General features: G+C 61.6%; 2 protein-coding genes across 6 annotated transcripts; both read right to left on the bottom strand.

The window, feature by feature from the left end:
- Positions 1–9: 9 nt before the first annotated feature.
- TCIRG1 (T cell immune regulator 1, ATPase H+ transporting V0 subunit a3) lies at positions 10–11,900 on the bottom strand. Its single transcript, XM_054437743.2, has 20 exons — positions 11,758–11,900; positions 9,480–9,600; positions 9,041–9,119; positions 8,005–8,225; positions 7,837–7,922; positions 7,371–7,497; positions 7,215–7,297; positions 6,961–7,054; positions 6,565–6,777; positions 5,772–5,916; positions 3,336–3,475; positions 3,105–3,262; positions 2,937–3,027; positions 1,911–2,029; positions 1,614–1,827; positions 1,121–1,246; positions 842–946; positions 654–771; positions 241–418; positions 10–164 (listed from the first exon to the last, which is right to left on the bottom strand). Exons 2-20 carry the CDS (start codon positions 9,594–9,596, stop codon positions 86–88), a joined length of 2,493 nt encoding a protein of 830 aa, XP_054293718.1. The 5' UTR covers positions 9,597–9,600; positions 11,758–11,900; the 3' UTR covers positions 10–85.
- A 2,330-nt stretch (positions 11,901–14,230) lies between these two features.
- NDUFS8 (NADH:ubiquinone oxidoreductase core subunit S8) lies at positions 14,231–20,409 on the bottom strand. 5 transcript variants are annotated; one of them, XM_054440148.2, is made up of 8 exons: positions 20,160–20,184; positions 19,282–19,332; positions 18,653–18,710; positions 18,526–18,576; positions 17,849–17,938; positions 17,578–17,750; positions 14,494–14,622; positions 14,231–14,413 (listed from the first exon to the last, which is right to left on the bottom strand). In XM_054440148.2, the coding sequence occupies exons 3-8, from the start codon at positions 18,708–18,710 to the stop codon at positions 14,282–14,284; spliced, it is 633 nt and encodes a 210-aa protein (XP_054296123.1). In that variant the 5' UTR covers positions 19,282–19,332; positions 20,160–20,184; the 3' UTR covers positions 14,231–14,281. The 5 variants fall into 5 exon arrangements, with proteins under 5 accessions (XP_054296123.1, XP_054296122.1, XP_054296125.1 ...); XM_054440147.2 differs by lacking the exon at positions 19,282–19,332 and having other exon boundaries at positions 20,160–20,409; XM_054440150.2 differs by lacking the exon at positions 19,282–19,332 and having other exon boundaries at positions 19,932–20,170.
- Between the last annotated feature and the right edge of the window lie 28 nt (positions 20,410–20,437).

The raw sequence follows: 20,437 nt of genomic DNA on the forward strand, positions 1-20,437 counted from the left end.
AGACATCACTGCCAGGGCGGACCGTCTTTATTCCTCTCCTGCCTCAGAGGTCAGGATGGAGATCTGGCAGGACCTGCAGTGGGCCCTAGTCATCTGTGGCAGCAAAGGTGAAGGGACTCAGCTTGTAGCCTGTGCCCGAGTAGAACTTGTTCTGGAATTCCACCCTGGGGGTGAGAAGCGGAGGGGTTGGTGAGGGGAACTCCCGCCTTGAGCAGCCCAGGCCAGGGGGTGGTCGCTCACCAGTGCAGCCGCAGGGCGTGCAGGAAGGCCGAGAGCCCCTCCATCACCAGCAGGATGGCCACGGTCAGCACGGCAAAGACGGCAAAGATGGGGACCAGCGCCGCAGCCGCCACGCCCACCTCCCGGCCCAGGCCCAGGCCTGTGCGCATCACCATGGCCCACAGAACCTCGGACAGCTCTACGAGCAAAGGAGGAGACAGTGAGGGCCAACGGCAAGTGGGTGCCTGCCAGCCCCCTACCTACCTGCCGCAGCCTGAAGCCCTCCCTGCACGGGAGGCCGGCCAGGGACCTCCTTGGACAGTCCCACTTTACAGAGGGGAAACTGAGGCCCAGAGAGAAGCAACCCGCCCAGCCAGCAGTGGTATGTGAGAAGCCAGGAGCCGGGGCCAGCCGTCGGTGGCCAGGTCACTCACGGGCGTGGGCCAGGCTCAGGGCCCACAGGCGCAGGTAGGAGGCGGTGTTGGAGATGCAGCCCAGGCAGAACTCGATGGTGTGGATGGCCTGGTGCATGAGTACCTCGGAGGGAACGAGCTGTGGGGCGGGTGCAGTGAGGGCCAGCGGGGCCTCAGCCGTCCCACCCCCAGGAAGGCACCGCGCCCACCTCGGCCTCCTCTTCGTCATCCAGGCCCCCTGCCTTTTCCTCATCGGAGCTCCAGCCATTCACAGATGCGTCGGGCAGGTCCAGCAACGCGGCCTTGTTTTCCTCCTGGGGCATGAGCAGGCAGTGTTGGCAGCACTCCAGCCCCAGGAGGTTCCCCCGCCACCCGCCAGGCCTGCTCCTGGCCACTCAGGAGTCCGTGAGGAAGAGAGGAGTCAGGGACACACCGGACAGTGGCCTCTCCCCCCAGGCAGCCCCCTACACCTTAGGCCCCGGTCCTACCTGTTGACCAGTGGGCCTCCTCCGCAGGTGGCGGCGGCGGCGGCGCAGCAGGTGCAGGGGTGTGCCAAGCAGCAGGACGGGCACCATGGCCAAGGCCAGGACCACCAGCGTGGCCTGGACCACCTCCTGCCAGGGAGAGGGCGAGAGTCAGGGCGCCCCTGCTGTGCACACCTGCACAGGAACTTGAGTGACAGCAGTCACAGGGCCCAGAGAGCCCGCGGTCACTCCTCCCTCCAGGGCCCCTGGGGGCTCCGTGCCCTCACTGAATGAGGATTTGGCTCCATAAGGACTCCTGAGGGAAGGGACCCAGGTTCCCAGCGCCACTTGTGCCACCTGCTAAAGATGCACACTGTCGCCTCTGACGGCCCTGTTTGCACGGCCCGGGGCCTGCATCCCCGTTTCTCGGACAAGGATCTTGCAGCTCCCAGTGGCCCAGTGACCGCGGGGTCCCCATGAGGCCGTGTGAGCCCGGCCCCCACCAGCCGCAGCCCACCTGCCGGGGGTAAAGCGGCCTGTTGGTGGGGCTGTGGGAGAAGAGGAACATGTTGATGAAGTGGATGAGGATGCTGGGGGCCGAGGCGGTGCTGCCAGCCCAGACACGCAGCCACTTGTAGATGACTAGGAAGACGAGGTAACCGAAGAGTCCCAGCAGGAAGGTGAGCTCCGGCAGCGTCTCCAGCAGCAGCCGGTGCCTCTGGCCAAAGTGCCTGGCGGACAAGAGGAAGGCGTGCTCACTGGGGCCCACTCTGGCCTGCCAGCCTCCCGTCCCCCGGGCAGCCTTGGCCCTCACATGTGGTTGAAGACTCCGAGGACCACCCCAAAGGCCATGTGCACGACGCCCAGGATGACGGACATCTTCATCTTGAAGGAGTTGAGGAAGCTCAAGTGGTTGGCAGCCAGGCTCCAGATCTAGGGTGGCAGCAGGGGCGGGCTGGACTCAGGGGCCCCCTGGCCATCACTGCCAGGAAGTCCCCGGCCCAAGTCACTCTCTCACCACCCTGTTTTCCCCCTCGGAGCCTGCAGCCTCATCCATCACCCACCCACCGACGGGCAACAGAGCGCAGATGGGCCAGCTGCCACGGAGCCAGCCTCGGTGACCTTGGGCATGACCTCTGTGCCTCAGTCTCTTCTTTAGGTGAGGACACTGCCAACGTGAAGCCCACGGGGTTGTTATGAGGTTCAAATAGAAAATCAGGCCGGGTGCAGTGGCTCACGCCTGTAATCCCAGCACTTCGAGAGGCTGAAGCAGGTGGATCACATGAGGTCAGGGTTCGAGACCAGCCTAGCCAACATGGTGAAACCCTGTCTCTACTAAAAATACAGAAATTAGCCAGGCATGGTGGCAGGCGCCTGTAATCCCAGCTACTCAGGAGGCTGAGGCAGGAGAATTGCTTGAACCCGGGAGATGGAGATTGCAGTGAGCCAAGATCACACCACTGCACTCCAGCCTGGGAAACAGAATGAGACTCCATATCCAAAAAAAAAAAAAAGATAAAAAAGAAAATCATTTCCACAGAGGGTTGGGAACAGCACTTGGCACAGTGCAAGCTGCAGACTGGTTCCTGTACGGTCTCGCTTTGCCTCTGCACACTCAGGAGACTGGTTCCTGGCTGGTCTGGCTTTGCCTCCGCACACTCAGGGGACTGTGATGCAGGCTCCGCAGGGCAGGAGGCTTGTCTGCCTCTTGTGCTGAGGAAAGGGCCTGGCACACAGGAGTGCTCAGCGACAGCGCTGCAGGACGGCTGAACCAAGGGGAGCCCCAGGCCCCACTCCCAGCTGCCTTCACCACCCACGGACACTCCATCCCAGGACTCACAGGGTCGATGCCAAAGGAGTAGGGTCCCAGGAAGACACCGGTGACGTTGGGATCCAGGGTAAGCATCGTGTGCTGGGCCAGGAACGCATCACTGCGGCAATGGAGGGCAGGGTGGTCAGGGCTGCGGGCGCTGCGGGGCCCCCGGCTGGGCTGAGGCCCGGGCCTCACCTCCAGCCAGACTGGTTGGCCATGGCGGCCACACTCCAGCCCGAGGGGAAGATGCTGGTGGCACGACTGAAGCACTCGTTGTAGATGAAGCCAGTGTAGATGGAGAACAGGCCCATGAGCAGGAGCAGGTAGCGGCCCCTGAAGAAAGTCTGCCAGATCTGGGGGGCAGCGGTGTGGTGAGGGACTGCCTGGCCCTGCTACCCTCATCAGGACCCCAGCCCGGCCCCTCACCTCGTTCTGCGCGGCCTTCACAGCTGGCCGGTTCTCCGCAAGCACCATGGCCAGTGCGAAGAGGAACATGAGCAGCCCGTGGCCCACATCCCCGAACATCACAGCAAACAGGAAGGGGAAGGTGATGATGGTGTAGGGAGCTGTGGGCAGAGGTGGGTGAGCTGGGAACCCCTGAACACACTGGCATCTGCCTCCCGGCCCAAGACGCCACGGAGGCCCTGCTGGCCTGAAGTCAAGAACCCACCACTTAGCAGCCGGGCACGGTGCCTCACGCCTGTAATCCCAGCACTCTGGGAGGCCGAGACGGGGTGATCACCTGAGGTCAGGAGTTCGAGACCAGCCTGGCCAACACGGTGAAACCCTGTCTGTACTAAAAACAGAAAAATTAGCTGGGCATGGTGGCAGGTGCCCGTAATCCCAGCTACTCAGGAGGCTGAGGCAGGAGAATCATTTGAACCCGGGAGGCGGAGGTTGCAGTGAGCTGAGCTCGGGCCACTGCACTCCAGCCTGGGCGACAGAGCAAAGATTCTGTCTCTGAAAAAAAAAAAAAAAAAAAAAGAACCTACCACTTAGGAGCTGTGTGCCACTTAACCTCTCTGAGCCTCCATTTCCCCATCTGTAAAATGGAGGTAACACCAGGCCACTTCATAAGGTCTCTGCAGACAGCGCCCGCCAGCTGCTGGAGCCACAGGAAGTTAGCAGCTTCAGCTGTTGCTGTTCCCAGAGCCCCACACAGAAGCCAGAGAGGACAGGGAGCCTCAGGTGGCCCCAGCTGGCACATGGCAAGTTCCGGGAGGCCGAGCTGGTCGCTTCAGCTCTGAAGTCTCAACTTCCCATCAGCAAAATGGGAACAAGTCCTCATTGGGGGCAGGAGGACCCCAACAGACACACTCTGTCAGGGGCTGTGTTGTGACCCCAAAAAAGATACACTGGAGTCCCAACCCCCAGGAACTCCAGATGTGACCTTCTTTGGAGACAGGGGTCCTTACAGAGGTCACTGGGTCAAGATAAGGCCATTACAGTGGGCCCTAATCCAGTGTGCCCGGTGTCCTTATGAAAAGGAACATTTGGACCCACATAGAAGGAGAACAGTGTGTGAAGATGAGGACGGCCGCTCCAAGCCCAGGAGAGAGGCTGGGAACAGATCTTCCTGGACAGCCTCAGAAGGAGCCCCTCCTGCCGACAACACCTCATCATCTTTTGCTTTTTTAAGATGCAAGGTCTTGCTATGTTGCCCAGGCTGGTCTCGAACTCCTGGACTCCAGAGATCCTCCTCCCACCACAGCCTCCCAAAGTGCTGAGATCACAGGCATGAGCCAGTGCCCCCGGCCCCTGCTGACACCTCGGTCTTGGACTTCCAGCCTCCAGGACTGTGGGACCGTGTCTGCCTCTTAAGCCACCAGCCTGTGGCGCTTTGTTACAGCTTCCCTGGCAAACACACTGCCCTGAAGGCTGGTGCTTTGAGCTGGCAGCATTCTATCCGCCGCAGGCCTCCAGCCGATGCTCTAGCTGCACCAGCCTCTGCCCACGTGCAGGGGAATCCTGGTGGGGCCCAGATCCAGCCCCGGGACACTGGCCCTGCAGGAGCAGCAAACCCCCCAGTGCCCCCAGTGACACTGAGTGGGGGCCCGGCCCATAGCATGGGTGTGACGGGAGGGGACTTGGTCACAGGTCAGGAAGGGGCCCTGCCTCACCCAGTGGGCAAGAGTCAGGGTGCTTGGGCCCCCAAGGGGCTGTGTGGGGGGATCACATGAGGTCGGGGGTTCAAGACCAGCCTGACCAACATGGTGAAACCCCATCTCTACTAAAAATATGAAATTAGCCGGGTGTGGTGGCGCATGCCTGTAATCCCAGCTACTTGGGAGGCTGAGGCAGGAGAATCGCTTGAACCTGGGAGGCGGAGGTTTCAGTGAGCCGAGATCATGCCACTGCACTCCAGCCTGGGTGACAGAACGGAGACTCCATCTCAAAAAAAAAAATAAACTGTGCGACCAAACCAACCACACCAGAGGCTGCCCCTGGCTCCAGCTTGCAGCCTCCAATGGTCACTAAGCTTCCCAACATTCCTCTGAGGTTGGCGCTATTATTTCCATTTTGCAGGTGAGGCAGCTGAGGCTCAGAGAAGCTAAGAAATGTATCAAAGTAGGTGAGATGGGCTTCCAACCTGGGCCATGCCCACCACACAGCCTCTGTTCTTTGCACAAGCCCATGCCGGCTCCCTTGTAAACTCAACAAGGGGGAGTTGGCTGGGGGCCCACATAAAGCCTCACACTGGCTGCAGAGCCCAACAACCCCTCGAGAGTGATGGGATGTGTGCCCCTCATCCCAGGAGGGCAGGCCAGGCCCAGGATGGAGACACCTCCCCATCAGGCTCACACCCACCCAGTGGGGCAGCTGAGCCTCCCAGGACACGGGTAAGGGCGCCGTGGCTCTCACCGGGGTTGACCTCCTGGTAGCGGCCCACGCCATAGGCGTCCACGATGCCCTGGAAGCTGGCCGTGAAGCGGTTGGTGCGGATGAGTGTGGGGGGCATGTCCCGGCAGGGGATGCGGTGAGCCACGGCGCTCACTCCCTCCTCCATCTGGGTGCCAGGGCAGAGACAGACCAGACCGGTGGTGGGGGCCTTCAGGGACTCTGGGATCCCCAGCCAGGCCCAGCTGGAGATGCAGAGCCCTGTGAGGGTTCACTGGGCAGCCCCTTCCCCCCTCTCTGATGTGGGATGATCAGCCCCGCTCTGCCCTGGTAGGGGCCCAAATACACCACATGGATTGGCAATTGCTTGGGAAAAGCAAGTGTGCTGCCTCCTAGGGACGGCCCAGGAGAAGGAGCCCAGCCTCACCCGCAAGCACCTGCTGTGCGCAGCGGGTGACCCCCGGAGGCAGGGGCATCACACGGGTTCCACAGACCATGAGCAGGCCTAAGGTCACAGCGGGGCCTGGATTGGAATGAAGCTTCTGACTTTAAAACTACCCCGTGCAGCCTCCAGGGACTCAGGAAAGTCAGGGTAGAGCTTGCTGGGCCAGGGCCATCAGGGCAGACTCCCTGGAAGAGGTGGGCCATGGAGGAGGCTGGGAGGAGAAGGAGCCCCTGGGCAAAGCCCAGGTGCAGGAGCCAGAGGCTGGAAGTGAGGCAGAAACGCCCCGGCCTGGTAGGAGGGGCGGGTGGGGAGGGGGCGAGGTCTTGGGTAGGAGGGGCGGGCGGAGAGGGGGTGAGGCCTCAGGCTGCTCACCGAGCTGTCCCGCAGGGCCTCCTGCAGGGCGGGCAGGTCTCGCACAGAGCACCAGGCCTCGGCAATGAGGCACTTGTGCGTGGTGCTCACGCTGCACTGGTTCAGGGCCAGGTACACGGCCTTCATCTTGTGGACCTGCACCTGTCCCGGTGGCAGCAGCTGCAGCACCCGGCCCAGCACCTGGATCAGGAACCGCTCCGTCTCCCCGAGGACCTGCGCCAGAGTGGGCAGTCAGCGGGGGCTGGGCGGGCAGGTGGGGCGGCTGGGCCGGGGGCACCCACCTCCTGCACCCACCTCCGGGAGGCCAGGCCAGGGCACCCACCTCCTACACCCACCTCCGGAAGGCCGGGGGCACCCACCTCCTACACCCACCTCCGGGAGGCCGGGGGCACCCACCTCCTGCAGCTCCTGACTCTGCTGCTGCAGCTGCTGCAGGGCCCCGTGGCGGGCCTCCTCCTGCTCCAGAAATGGGAAGACGTGGCAGTGGAAGCTGGAGGGAGGATGCGCTGCGTGAGGGGCCCGAAGGACACAGCTACGAGACCCTGAGTCTGAAGGGAGCTCATGGGGATGAGTCGTGATAGGGCGGGCTGGGAGGTGACAGCAGGGGCCTCGGGAGCGGGGCAGTGGGGCGGGTGCTCCCGGTGACTCACCAGTCCGTGATCTTGCGGATCTTCTGTCCGATCTGCTCGCCCCAGTAGGAGATGAGGAAGGTCATCCACGTGGCTGGCTCGCCCTGCAGAGCAGGCTCAGTTGACTCCGGGGTCCCGCTCTGCCCAGGACCCCCCAGCCCAGTGCCAGCTGCTCACCGTTACGGGGTGCTCCAGCGGCTGCTCCAGCTCCCTGAAGCTGGCGATGAGGAAGCCGCGGCAGGCCCTCCAGAGCAGGCGCTCTAGGGCAGCGGCCTTGTGGGGCTCCACGGCACCTGCCACAAAGCTGGCGGCCACGGTGCTGGGCAGGGCTGCTCCAACCTCCCGCCCTGCATCCCCCACCAGGCCCCCCGGGCAGGACCCTGCCCAGCACGGGCAATCGGGCAATTGGGCACACTGGCCCTGCCCACAGGGGAAGGCAGGAGGCCTCCCGGGCAGGACCAGAAGAGGAGAACCCCCCAGGGCCAGGGCTTGGGACTGTGGGAAGTTCCGGGCCTGAAGGAGGAGGCAGGGGCAGCCTGGGGAGAGCACTGGACAAGGAGTCGGAGCTCAGCCTGGCCCAGCCCAGTGACTGGCCAGGGGTTCTGGGCTGGCCAGAAAGGGCATGAGGTCATCCCTCACTCACTTGACCCTCAGGTCCTGGTGCGGCCCCCCGGGGGCCTGGAGCAGGGGCGTCCTCTCTGAGGCCCCATCTGTGTGGGCGGCTGCCAGCTAGGAACCCAGAAGCACCATGAGCCCCGGGCCGGACAGCCCCTCCCCAGCCCCCCAGTCTCCTGCCTGGGCGGGAGCTGACCTGAGGTTCATGGCCCTGGCCCAGCACGGCGGCGTGGAGCTGCAGCTGGTGCAGCTGGGCCCGCAGGGCCTGCTGGTTGCCCCGCACATCCCGCAGCTCCTGGGCCAGGCGCTCCGTCTCCTCCTGGATGCGCAGCAGGTCCCGAGGTGGTGGTGCCGGCAGCCTCCCCTCAGGCGGGGGCAGGACCAGCCCAGCCCGCCGCACCTCCTCCTGCAGGAAAGCTGGGCACAGAGGAATGGGAGTGGGGTGCAGTCGAGGTTGTCTCAACAGCTGAGGACCCCACCTGCTGCCCCAAACTCCATCGGCCACCAGCTGCTGGATTCACCAGGCGGAGGCGGCCGGAAAATCCCGGCCAAACTTCCATCCAGAAGCTGTGCTCCCCTCCCTCTGAGCTCAGGTCTCGGCCTGCTCTCCCTCCCCAGTCCCTTGGCCACCACTCAAAAGAGGGCCTGAGGTCTCCCCACAGGCTGGCCCTCGCGCTGCAGGGCTTGGGACCGGAGCTGGCGTTGAGTCCTGTGTCTGCCTGATCGTTGAAAAGCTGTAAACTGCACCAGCAAACACAAAACCCAGCCTGCCCCATGCCCCTGCCTTGGTGCCCCCACAGGCTCCTCCTGAGAGGGGTTGCCCAGGGCAGGGGTCCCTTTTGCCTGCTCCTTGGGGGTACCCAACCCTAGATTCTGGGCCCCCCCCACCCCAGCCCAGCTGTAGAGGAGAAAGCTGTCTGTGCCTCTTCCCTGCTTAGAAACCCGTGTGGCTTCCTGGCGCCCACAGGACGAAGTCCTGGGCTCTTATGCTGTATTCGAGGCCTCCCCAGCCAGCCCTGCCCTAGGCCCTCTGCTCAGCCCACACAAGGCAGCCACCTTCGCAAAGCACACTTCACAGATCCCAGCTGCTCTGTCTTGGCCCTGCAGGGCCCTGCATGTACCTCCCTTCTCTGCCTTCCACCTGGCAAACCCAGACTCTTCCTTTCAGATCAAACTTGGCCCATGCCTCCTCCAGGAAGCCTGCCTGGAATGTAGGCCTGGGACCAACTCACTGAAGGTCTTCTCCAGCTCCTCGCAGCGCCGAACATCAACCACAAAGCGTCTCTGGAAGGCGCTCACCGAGGCGTTGAGCTATGGGTGCCACACGGAGGGGTCAGTGTCCCAGGAAGGGGGTCAGGGAGCTCCTCACCCTAGAGCCCAGGCCTGACTCTCCCCAGGCCTTAGCTGCCTCCTCCAGAAAGGTGTGGAGTGCCCTGGGAGCCACAAGACGCAGATCAGAGCACAGACCAGACCCCATGCCCCGGGAGGGCATGGGGAGGAGCCAGCTCACGGGCCTCAGCCGCGGGCTTCCCATGAGCAGCGCCCATGGCAGGGGCCGCTGGGGTTCAAATGGGGCCAGGGCCCTATGGTGGGGGGCGGTCCCCATCCTGGACCGGCCTCCGGTCTACCCTTGGCAGTAGCCCCCTTCCCACGCCTGCCCACCCGACTCACGTCTCTGAACTCCACGAGGCCCAGCTCGCCCAGCCGACTCACGCAGCTGTAAGCGGCAGCTGTGGGCAGAAAGAGCTGGACCAGGGCCACCTCCTCGCTCCGGAACATGGAGCCCATGGTCCTGTGGGTGGACACGGATGGGGGCCAGTCAGGGGCGGAGCACAGACAGTTCCCAACCACGGGCACCTGTGCACCTTCACTCACTGAATCCTGGAAGCTGCTGCTACCACCCCCATCTGACAGAGGTGGAAACTGAGGCCTGGGCAGGCTTGATGCGGTGCTGAGGTCACGCAGAAAGTAAGCAGTGGGACTGGGAGACCCCGAAGCCCACCCTCAAGCCGACCTCAAGCTCTCTCCTGGCTTGCTCTGCCCATGGGGACCCCCGCCCCTACCTCCAGCGTCTCCCAATGACGCCGGCTCCACCCCCACCTTCACTCTGGCCTCCCTCCTCTCGGGCTGCCCTCACCCTAGACAGGACCCCACTGGCCCAGGCACTTAGGCCCAGGGCTGCCCCGGGGGTGGCTGGAGCCCTCCCTGCTCCCTGTGGGGCTGCATTTGCTGAGTGGTAGGAGCGGGCATCTCCACCGGGTACCCTGGGGCTAGCCAGGGAGCACTGCTGTGGGGCGGGGCCGTCCCCTGAGGCCCGGGCCGCCTGGCAGCAGCCGCAGCCTTCCAGGTGTTGAAACCAACAAAAGTGAAACTGCAGAATGGCGGGGAAGGGCCCGGGGCCTTGCTCAAGGCCGATGCGGGGTGGGGGCGGGTGCCAGGCCACCTCCAACCCGCCCTGGATGCTGGGGCCCCTCCAGCTCCAAAGCCACTGCTCTCGGGGCCCAGGGCCCCTCTGTGGGACTCAGTTGCTTAGCTCGAAAATTACGGGGAGGGGACAGGCCTGGTCAGGGCCTCGCCTGCCCAGCCAGTCACTTCCTCCCTTGGGTCTGGTTTACTTAACTCTAAATAGGGAAACGCAGCCCCAGCCTAGGAAAGGAGAGAAGGAGGGAACGAGGGAACACTGAGCAGATGGCCCAAGGCTGCAGGTGGGCAGGGCAGGGGGCAGCGGGGCTGGGTTCCATCCCTAAGGACCAGGCCCGGCCACAGGGCAGAGGGACTTGGAGCCCAGGCTGAGATTGGCTGTGTGACCTTGGGCAAGTCTCTCACCCTCTCTGGGCCTCTACTTCCTCTTTGGGTGAATGGGACATGGCACCCCTGACAGAGACAGGATCTAGGGAGGTGACAAAAATAACCAGAACCCCCACTGAATCCCTTCATCCACACGACCTCACACTAATCCCTGGGGGGAGAAATCCTTGGGGAGGGGCGCTGTGCCTTTGTTTTATGCAGGACCCCACTGACACTTGGAGAGGTAAAGTCCAATGTTACGTGCCCAGCACAAAGGGTGAGCTCGGAGGAGGGTTGCCGTCTGACCTGGCTCCCTTTGGGGCTGTGCTGGCCAAATAAGGGGGTGTGGGGAATCAGCTCTGGGGATCTGGGGAGGGGTCACCCCTGGCTCAGGGCCATCAGGGCTCCCACAGCCACTATGCCGAGGGCTCGAGGGCTGGGCTCCTTCCAGCACTTCCCAGGGGGTGGGGGAACAACCTGTAATGGGCGGGGGGAAGGGTGTGGGGACGTGATCAGCCCCCGCGCCTGGCATGTGAGGCTCCACTGGCTCACCCCCTACCCCTGTCCCCCTTGGTCCCCGCTCTAGCCAGGGGTCACCCAGCTACTTTTATGGTGCAAATGAATACGCCTCCATCCTGCGGCCCTGGGGTCCAGGCTCCAGCCCACTCCTCACCCTGTGCCCCTTTCCTGGCCCCTCATAAGGCTCCTCCAGGAACCCACCAGGTCTCTCCGCACCTCTGCCCTCCCCTCCAGGTGACGGGAAGGCAGTAGGAGAGGGTCTGGCGCCCCCTCCATTCCAAATGGGGTGGGCTCTGGAGTCAAATGACCCAGCTGGTCTCCAGCTCTGACACTTCCTAGTTGTGTGGCCTCAGCTTCCCCATCTGTAGAATGGGTCCCTCCCTCCAAGGAAGAAGCAGTGGGGAAAGCTCCGCGCACACCAGGCCCGGGAACGCTGGGCTCTGTTGGCCAACACCCCATCCTTCTCCTCCTCCCTTGGGGATCCTCCGTGGCCCCCCGCAAGGCCTGACACCCGGCAGGGTGGCGGGCTGAGCTGCATTCACGGAACCAACTGGGTGGGGCGCCAGGATCCCCTCCCCGGGGCAGGGGGAAGAGGGTGGACAGGAAGAGCTGGGGCTCCGCAGACCCCGGCGGGGGCACTCACCCCGGGTGTGCTGCGCGCCGCGCCTCCGCTGCTGGCTGCCCCGCTCCGCGCACGCCGGGCGGGACTCAGAACTGCACTCCCGCCCGCCCGGGACTTGGCGCCGCTCACTCCTTTCCGGGCAGGCGGGACGACGGGGAGGGGCCAGGGACGCCCCGCCCCCGGCCCAAGCCTCCACTGGAGTCCAGGAAGTCTGGGGGAGGCTGAGCCCAGGCTGTGGCCTTGCGGACGGGTCCTGAGGCGCTTGATCCCGGAGAGGAGGCCTGGAGAACGGAGCGGATAACGGACCAGCGCCAACCGCGCGCGTCTATGCTGGCCCCGATGCGGGGGCAGCTCCGCTCAGGCCCAGCTCAGGATAGGAGATGAGACCCTGCTCTCCTCTCACTTCGAGGCTTGTGCGCCTCTGGCTGATGGGACCCCAACATTCGCAGGCTCATGGGCCTGGGGTCCCCAGGATGTTCCCCCACCTCCGGGACCCCTCCCTTGGGTGGGCGGCAGTGAAACCCGCCGGTGCTCACACCTTCCTGCTCTCGACCACCCTGGAGAGGCCCCGCGCTGGCCCTTGGGTGGGTGGCTGCCCCACTCTGGGCCTGCTTCACTGGCAGCAGGACACAGGGCCAGGCCATGCTGCCTTGTTCTGCCCAGGGCCCCGCACCCAGCAGGCCCTAGGAGATACCCTGGGGCCAGAGGCCAGCTGTCAGCTCCACCTGCAGCTGCAGCCGGGGGTGTCACTACGACGTTGCTCCAGGTCAGCACCATGGGCGTCATCAGGTCCTAGTGCCTGGAAACTGGGATTCACGACCGTCCAGCTGCCTGCACTTTGGACAGGCCTGGGGCATTCCCACTGGAGGCCAGGGGCCCTTCAGCTCTGGTGATCCCTAAGCCCCACACAGCAAGCATAGGCCTGAGGGGCTGCGGCAGGGGTGGACAAATGGAGCCCCAGAGCCGGGCCTGAAAACTGAGTCACGGCCAAGCTCAGCTGTGGTTCCTCAGAAAATTGGGGGACTTGTGGTTGGGTGCCATAGGCCTGTTCTGACAGGGGCGGGGCCTGATACAACCAGACAGCCTGAGTGGGGTCTCAGCAGAGAAGTGCCTGGAGATCACGGTAAGGGAAAGAACCCAGCGGTGAGCTGGAAAGACTGACCCGCTTGGAATAGAAGTATTCCGTGCGCAGCTACAGGCTCCATGCCACGCTCTAACGGTGGTTACGTCTGGGAAAAGCTAAACCTGTGGTGATTCAGGAGTCCTACGCCTGCCTTGTTTTTAGAAAGAGCGGCTGTTTTCATCAGTGGCCAAGATGAGCTGTGGGCCAGACCTGTAGACACTTCCCAGGCTCCAGGCTTCCCCTCGCCTTCTGCAGTTACTTCTCATCCCAGTGCCACAGGCTGTGGGGCCCAAGCAGGAGCCCAGCCACTTTGGCATTAGATGGCAATGCCTGGTCTAGGAAGCAGGCCCAGGTGTTAGACCTGAGAAAAGGCTCCCTGGGAATGGGCTGGGAGAGGCTGGTTTTCTTGCTGCAGGCCTTCTCAGAGCCTTGAATGTCTACCATGCAATTACCTGCCAGCAGGCAGAGAGCAGCTAGAGCATTTCCCACACTCACAGGGCCAGGAAACTTGTTCTTTCGAAGAAGTAGCTTTTTTACAAAGTAGTGCTTTGTAAAAAGCACTTTTGGAAATGACGGGGGACGGGGGGTCAAGGTCTCTGAACTGAGTTTTATTATGGGATGTGCACTGCATGGCCCTGAGCAAGCCCTTTCACCTCTCGGAGCTGGTTTCCTCACTGCAAATGAAGTGAAATCCTTCCATAGTACTTAGCACAAGTTCAAGGGGGCTGCTTTTGGCCATTATATGGCCAAGGGGCTTGTGTGTGGCCCTAGGGAAACCCCACCATGTCACTGGGCCAGCAAAGCAGGAAGTGGTGAGCAGTGGCCGGGCCAGCAGCCTGGCATGGGGAACATGGGGGAGGAAAGAGGATGTGGCTGGAAGCAAGGCCAGCTCAGGGCCAGCAGGGCCTGTGTCACCCTCGTGTGACTGTCACCCCAAGCAGGCTTCCTCCTACCCCCAGCAAGGACGCCCCGGCCTGAGTTTCTGCCACTTGCTGTTCTTCAGCCTGAGGTCTTGGGAGGCTCCAAGTCCTAAGGGTCTTAGAAGTGGATGGCTCTTGGGAGACAGGAGGCCCAGGCCCCAGCCAGGACACCCGGGAGAGTGGGAACGGCAGGTCTGTGGTGACCCCTGGCATCGCTGGGCCTTGGGGAAGACGCCCAGGAAGAGGCAGGGTGACAGGGATGCTGCGGCCTGTGGCCCAGCCATGGGGGCCTGGTGGGGCCCTGGAGTCCACAGGAAGGCAGGGCTGGGGCATCAGGACTCCAGAGAGCATAAAGACTAGGTGGCGACCTAGTCCAGTTGGAGGCACCACAGGCCTCAGGTAGGCCGGGGACGGCCCCACCCTGGACCACCAGAGTCAAGACAAGAAGCCATGGGATTGGAGCGGTTTTATTGGGCAGCAGGGGCTGCGGGCTGGTGGGGCGTCACCGATACAAGTAGTCAGCCTGGATGTTGGCGGCGATCTCAGCCTCCCACTTGTCCCCGTTGTTGAGCAGCTTCTCCTTGTTGTACAGCAGCTCCTCATGGGTCTCCGTGGAGAACTCAAAGTTGGGGCCCTGCAGGTTGAGATGCAGGGATGACGGTTAGGCCCTGCTGAGGAGCCTCAGCCCCCCTCCCACCCGGGGGCCTCACATGCCTCGACGATGGCATCCACGGGACAGGCCTCCTGGCAGAAGCCGCAGTAGATGCACTTGGTCATGTCGATGTCATAGCGGGTGGTCCGGCGGCTGCCATCGGCTCTTGGCTCAGCCTCGATGGTGATGGCCTGCGGGAGGGGCCACCAGACACTGCCGTGCTGCCCTGTCATATCCCAGGCCCCAGGGCCCCTGTCACTGCTCATCCCCACCCCTGGTGTCTGCCAGAAGCCCTCTCCCCTCAGAGGCCTCCTGGACTCCGGCTAAGAGGCCACCCTGCACCTCTGGTGCTCGCGCCTGTCTCCTCAGCACATGCCCTGCTGGCATCCCTGCCTTGCTTGTTTTTTTTTTTTTTTTGAGATAGTCTCACTCTGTCACCAGGCTGGAGTGCAGCAGCACAATCTCGGCTCACTGCAACCTCAGCCTTCCCGGTTCAAGTGATTCTCCTGCCTCAGCCTCCTGAGTAGCTGGGACTACAGGTGTGCATCACCACGTCCAACTAATTTTTGTATTTTTTAGTAGAGATGGGGTTTCACCATGTAGACGAGGATGGTCTTTATCTCTTGACCTCGTGATCTGCTTACCTTGGACTCCCAAAGTGCTGGGATTACAAGCGTGAGCCACCGCGCCCAGCCTGCCTTGCCTGTTTGTCAGCTGCTGGCGTCATCTGCCAAGAACCCCCTCTCACAAGGGGGCTGTTCACTGCTTTGTTCAGTGTAGTACCCGCTGCCCTAAGGGTCTCACCCTGCGGTGAGTGCTGGGTTACAGTCCCGCCACGCCTCACCAAGCTTTCCAGATATTTTGAGTATTACAAATTGAAGGTTTGGGGCAGCCCTGCATAAAGCAAGCTCACTGATGTCATTTTACCAACCATGTGCTTGCTTCTTATCTCTGGGTCAGCACTTTTTAGGAATAAAGTTTTTGTTGTTGTTGTTTTTTGAGACAGAGTCTCGCCCTGTCACCCAGGCTGGAGTACAGTGGTGCAGCTCATAGCGCACTGCAGCCTCAACCTCCCAGGCTCAAGCGATCCTCCCACCTCAACCTCCTAAGTAACTGGGACTACAGGGGCTAATTTTTTGCATTTTTTGTTGTTGTTGTAGAGTCGGGGTTTTGCCATGTTGCCCAGGCTGGTCTCAAACTCCTGGGCTCAAGTAATCCCCTCACCTCGACCTCCCAAAGCGCTCGGACTACAGGTGTGAGCCACTGTGCCTGGCCCCTAAAGTATTTTTAATTAAGGTATATACGTTGTGTTTTAGACACTTAGCAGCCTACAGTACAGTGTAAATCCTTTTTTTTTTTTTTTTTGAGACGAAGTCTTGCTCTGTGGCCCAGGATGGAGTATGGTGGTGCAATCATAGTTCACTGCAACCTCCGCCTCCCAGGTTCAAGCAATTCTCCTGCCTCAGCCTCTTGAGTAGCTGGGACTACAGGTGTGCAACACCACACCCGGCTAATTTTTGTATTTTTACTAGAGACGGGGTTTCACCATGTTGGCCAGGCTGGTCTTGAATTCCCGACCTTGTGATCCGCACGCCTTGGCCTCTCAAAGTACTGGGATTACAGGCGTGAGCCACCGCACCCGGCCCTAATTTTTTTTTTTTTCAATTTTGGCTCACTGCAACCCCCACCTCCCGGTTCAAGTGATTATCGTGCCTCAGCCTAGCAAGTAGCTGAGATTACAGGGACCTGCCAACGTGCCCGGCTAAGTTTTGTTATTTTTAGTAGAGACAGGGTTTCACTATGTTGGCCAGGCTGGTCTCGAACTCTTGACCTCAAGTGATCCGCCCACCTCGGCTTCTCAAAGTGCTGGAATTACAGGCACGAGCCACTGTGCCCAGTCTAAATCTAACTTTTAAATGCACTGGAAAACCAAAACATCTGTGTGACTCAGTTTACCCCGATGGTCTGGAACCAAACCTGCAACATCGCCGAGAATGCCTACACTGTTGGTTGCAATCCTGTGCCTTAAATCTACTTCTCTCCATTTGATGGATGAGAAAAACAAGGTTCCGAGAGGTTGAGGGGCTCTCCAAAGCTACACGGCAAGTGGGGGCACAGCCCAAACTCAAGGGCACGTCCTAACTCTCAGTTCCTGGGTAGCCCGCTGGGGGAGGGGCTGGCTGGGAAAACCTTCACATGTGTTTGGCAGGGATTCTTATATGCCCCCATCCCAGAAATGTAGTGTCCACAACTCACAGTGGGACCTGTGGCTGGCAGGCTCATCCTTTAGTGCTTATAAAGATGGGGACAATAACCTCTACCTCCTCGAGTGGTTGTGGAGGTTACAGGAGAGGCTGTGAGTCACACATGTGGCACAGCACCGGGTCTGTCTGTGGACAGCACTCACTACCTGGAAGCTAAGGCTGTGACCATCGTGACTGCTGTTTGGGGACACTCCTATGCACTCTCAGTCCGTGGCTGGAGTAGAGACATCAGGGCCGCAGCTCATGGCCTGGAGGACCTGGGAGTGCTCCAGAGGACAAACTAGGATTTGGACAGGAGCCACCCGAGTCACAGAACACTGGGAGGGGTTGCTGTGTGCACAGAAAGTAGTGATGGCGGCTGCCGGGGCTCCTGCCAGGCACACACAGGGGTCTGACCAGAGCTCTGACCGAGTCATATTGTTCCCGTGCTGACAGGCCTGGCCCCCGCTGGTAAACACGAGACCCACTAAGAGAATGGAAAGCCGGGCCTCAGGGGAGCAGCCACTGGGGAAGGGAATCTGCAACAGGCACACAAGCAGGACCCCGGAAATGGTGGCTACATCCAGGGAGGCGTGGACAGCCTCAGGTGCCACCCCATGGCTCAGAGGCCCAGGGGTCACACCCCTGGCCAGACCCCAAGGGGGAACCTCTGTGTGTCAGGCGCCTGGCCAGGGCTGGAAGCTTCACTCTGCCAACTCACTGACTCTGCACTCTGGTAACAAGGCCTTATCATTCCCATTCACGAGGGAAGTGGCTCAGAGTGAAAGGGACTTCCCTGGGGACGCACATCAAGCAGGGGCTAGGGTTTGGGCCTAGGGCTGCCTGGCCTCCCTCTCCCAGTGGCAGGGGCTGGCATGGTGGCTGGTTGGGGCAGGGGTTCACCTGGGCGGGGCAGATGGCCTCGCAGAGTTTGCAGGCAATGCAACGCTCCTCCCCGGATGGGTACCGGCGCAGTGCATGCTCCCCACGGAAGCGAGGGCTCAGCGGGCCCTTCTCGAACGGGTAGTTGATGGTGGCCGGTTCCCGGAACAGGTAGCTCAGGGTCATGCCCAGGCCTGTGGGCAGCACGGGTGTGGTGGGCAGGGGCACCCTCCTCCCCCATGCATCCGTGCCCACCCGGCACCTGCCCTGTCCCCTCCTGCCCAGGACGCACCTCGGAAGAGCTCAGTCAACAGCAGGGTGCGGGCTGCCCGGTCAGTCACTGACTTCATGTCCATCTCGGGCTCCTGCATGTTCACATACTCTGCAGAGAGGCGGGCAGGGAGGCCGTGGCAAGAGGCCTCGCACACTGTCTCCCTGGAGCCTCAGGGAGAGCAGGCCTGGCCCTCACTTCCAGGTGCAACTGCTGGGCTCCAAAGGGGCTGTACCCTCACCACACCTCTCCCCAGCCTCAGCAAGGACCCTGGAGGCCGCCTCTGGCCCGAGACCGTCCTTGCCTACCTCTCCCTGTGCGTGGGCGGCCATTGGAGCCCAGACACACTCCCCTGCCCAACAGGGCTTGAAAGAGGAATCAAGGGGGGTAGGTGGGGGGCTTGAGCCTTTGCCTTCACCAGGGACTGGCAAGAGGCACAGGTACCCATGGCTCACACCTGGCAACCCCCTCCCCATCACACCCAGGGAGCTCTGAGATCACACGTGCTAACCTCGGCAATGATGGACCCTGCCCCTGTGAATCAGAGTCAGTCTCCATCACCATAATCATTTTAAGAGTGGAAACAGGCTCAGAGAAGAACGCCCCTGACAAAGCCAGGACTGGAACTCAGGTCTCTTCCCCTACTCCAGCAGGACCAGTCAGGAACACCTGAGGCTAGAGGCCACCCAGGTACTCACTGTAGGTGGCTGCCACTGCACTGCTGTGGAGGCTCCGGCCACAAGGAGGTCCTGCAAAAAGAGGGGGGTGACCTCATGCCAGGAGACTGGGCTCCCCTACCCCCAGCAAAGGCTTCTTTGGTCCTACCTGCACGTGCAGCCTGGGCCAGGGCCCGCAGCAGCATAGGCGTGGTCAGGCAGCGCATCTGGGGGCATAAACAGGGATGGAGGGTGGGGTGTGCCCAAGAACCATCCTCTTCTGAGACTGGCACCACAAGGATCCCAAGTCTCCACTGAAGACCTGCGTATCGCTTTGCCCTCTACTCATACCCCATTGCTGTCAGAGGCACAGATGGCTTTCCTGTTCCCAGCGCCTCCCAGCTTTCCATCTGATTCAGCTTGGCTGAGCTACAGTTCAGTTTCTGTGGACCCCAAGTTCTGCCTCACCTAAGAAACCTTTTAAATCTACCCTTCCTTTCTCCCTCCCAGAGATCCTGTTTCCCATCTTTCTGCTCCTCCCTTCATCCTCCCCAAATCTGACCAAAAACATTACCAGCCCCCACCAGCATGCACTGAGAGCAAACTTTGTTAGCTCTCCTCCCCCAGGAACCGTGCCCAGCGGGTGGCAAACGCTGCCATCCTATCCTTACAAGGACTCCACGAGGGAGGCACAAATAAGGCGCTGGGGCTCAGTTTGTTGAATGACTCGCTAGGGCTGGGTATGGTGGCTCACGCCTGTAATCCCAGCACTTTGGGAGGCTGATGCGGGTGGATCACCTGAGGTCAGGAGTTCGAGACCAGCCTGGTGAACATGGTGGAACCCCGTCCCTACCAAAAAATACAGAAATTAGCCAGGTGTGGTGGCAGGCGCTTATAATCCCAGCTACTCGGGAGGTTGAGGTAGGAGAATCGCTTGAACCCGGGAGGCAGAAGTTGCAGTGAGCCCAGACTGCACCACTGCCCTCCAACCTGGGCGACAGAGTGAGACCTTGTCTCAAAAAAAAAAAAAAAAAAAAAAGAAACAAAGAAAAAAAAGTGACTCGTCGGAAGTCACACGATAAGGAGGTGGGCCGAGGATCGGAACCCAGCCCTGCCCTGCTGGAAACCCTTCAAGGCCTGAACAGTCCTCGGTACCACATTCCTTTCCCCAGCTTCAAGGCCCTCCTGGAACTCTCCCCCAGCCTGCTGCGTGACCTTGGACAGATGACGTGACCTGACCTCCGTCTTCTCACCTATGAAGTGGGTTGGGGGCGGGTGGTCTTGGGAATTAGGGGGGCCCGTACATGCCAAGGGCACCCCAGAGCCCAGAGCCCGGCACTTAGCCGGAGCTCATAAGTGCTCATCCCACGACCTGTGACCCCCTAACAGGCCCACTCCTTTGGATCACTGACTGCAGTTCCAGGGACCCAACCCTGCACCTTCCCCACCTTCCCAGTGATCTCCGACCCTATCTAGGCCGGTGGCGCAGAGCGGGCGGCGCATGCGCCCTGAGAGCCGGCTCCCCGCTGCACCTGAAGGACACGGAGGCCGCGGGTCCTGAGTGAGCCGAGGGGAAGCCCAGGCGCAGAGCTGGCGGCGCCAACGGGGACACCACACTCGCCCCCGACGCCACGCTGCCCAAGCCCGGCTTTCGCGGCCAAAACGTGAACACCCACCTTGAAGCGCCGCCGCTGCTTGCCTTGCCAAGCAGGCCGGTCAATCGGGAGGCGGGGCCTACACTCTAGGACGCTGCCATTGGGCCAGCGGGCTCCCCCTTTTCTGTATTGATGCTCCATGGTGTGGTCTGATTGGCCAGCAAGGCTGCTGAAAGAGGCGGGATTCAGAAATATCTTTCTTTTGATTGGCTAGGAGAGATCGGCGCTTGAAGATTGTAGGGGGCCGCCATGTTGGTTTGGGGAGGCCAATAAGTGAAGACTTCCGAGCGTCTGGAGGC

The sequence above is a fragment of the Pongo pygmaeus genome, chromosome 9 (genome assembly GCF_028885625.2).
Source record: "Pongo pygmaeus isolate AG05252 chromosome 9, NHGRI_mPonPyg2-v2.0_pri, whole genome shotgun sequence".
NCBI lineage: Eukaryota > Metazoa > Chordata > Mammalia > Primates > Hominidae > Pongo > Pongo pygmaeus.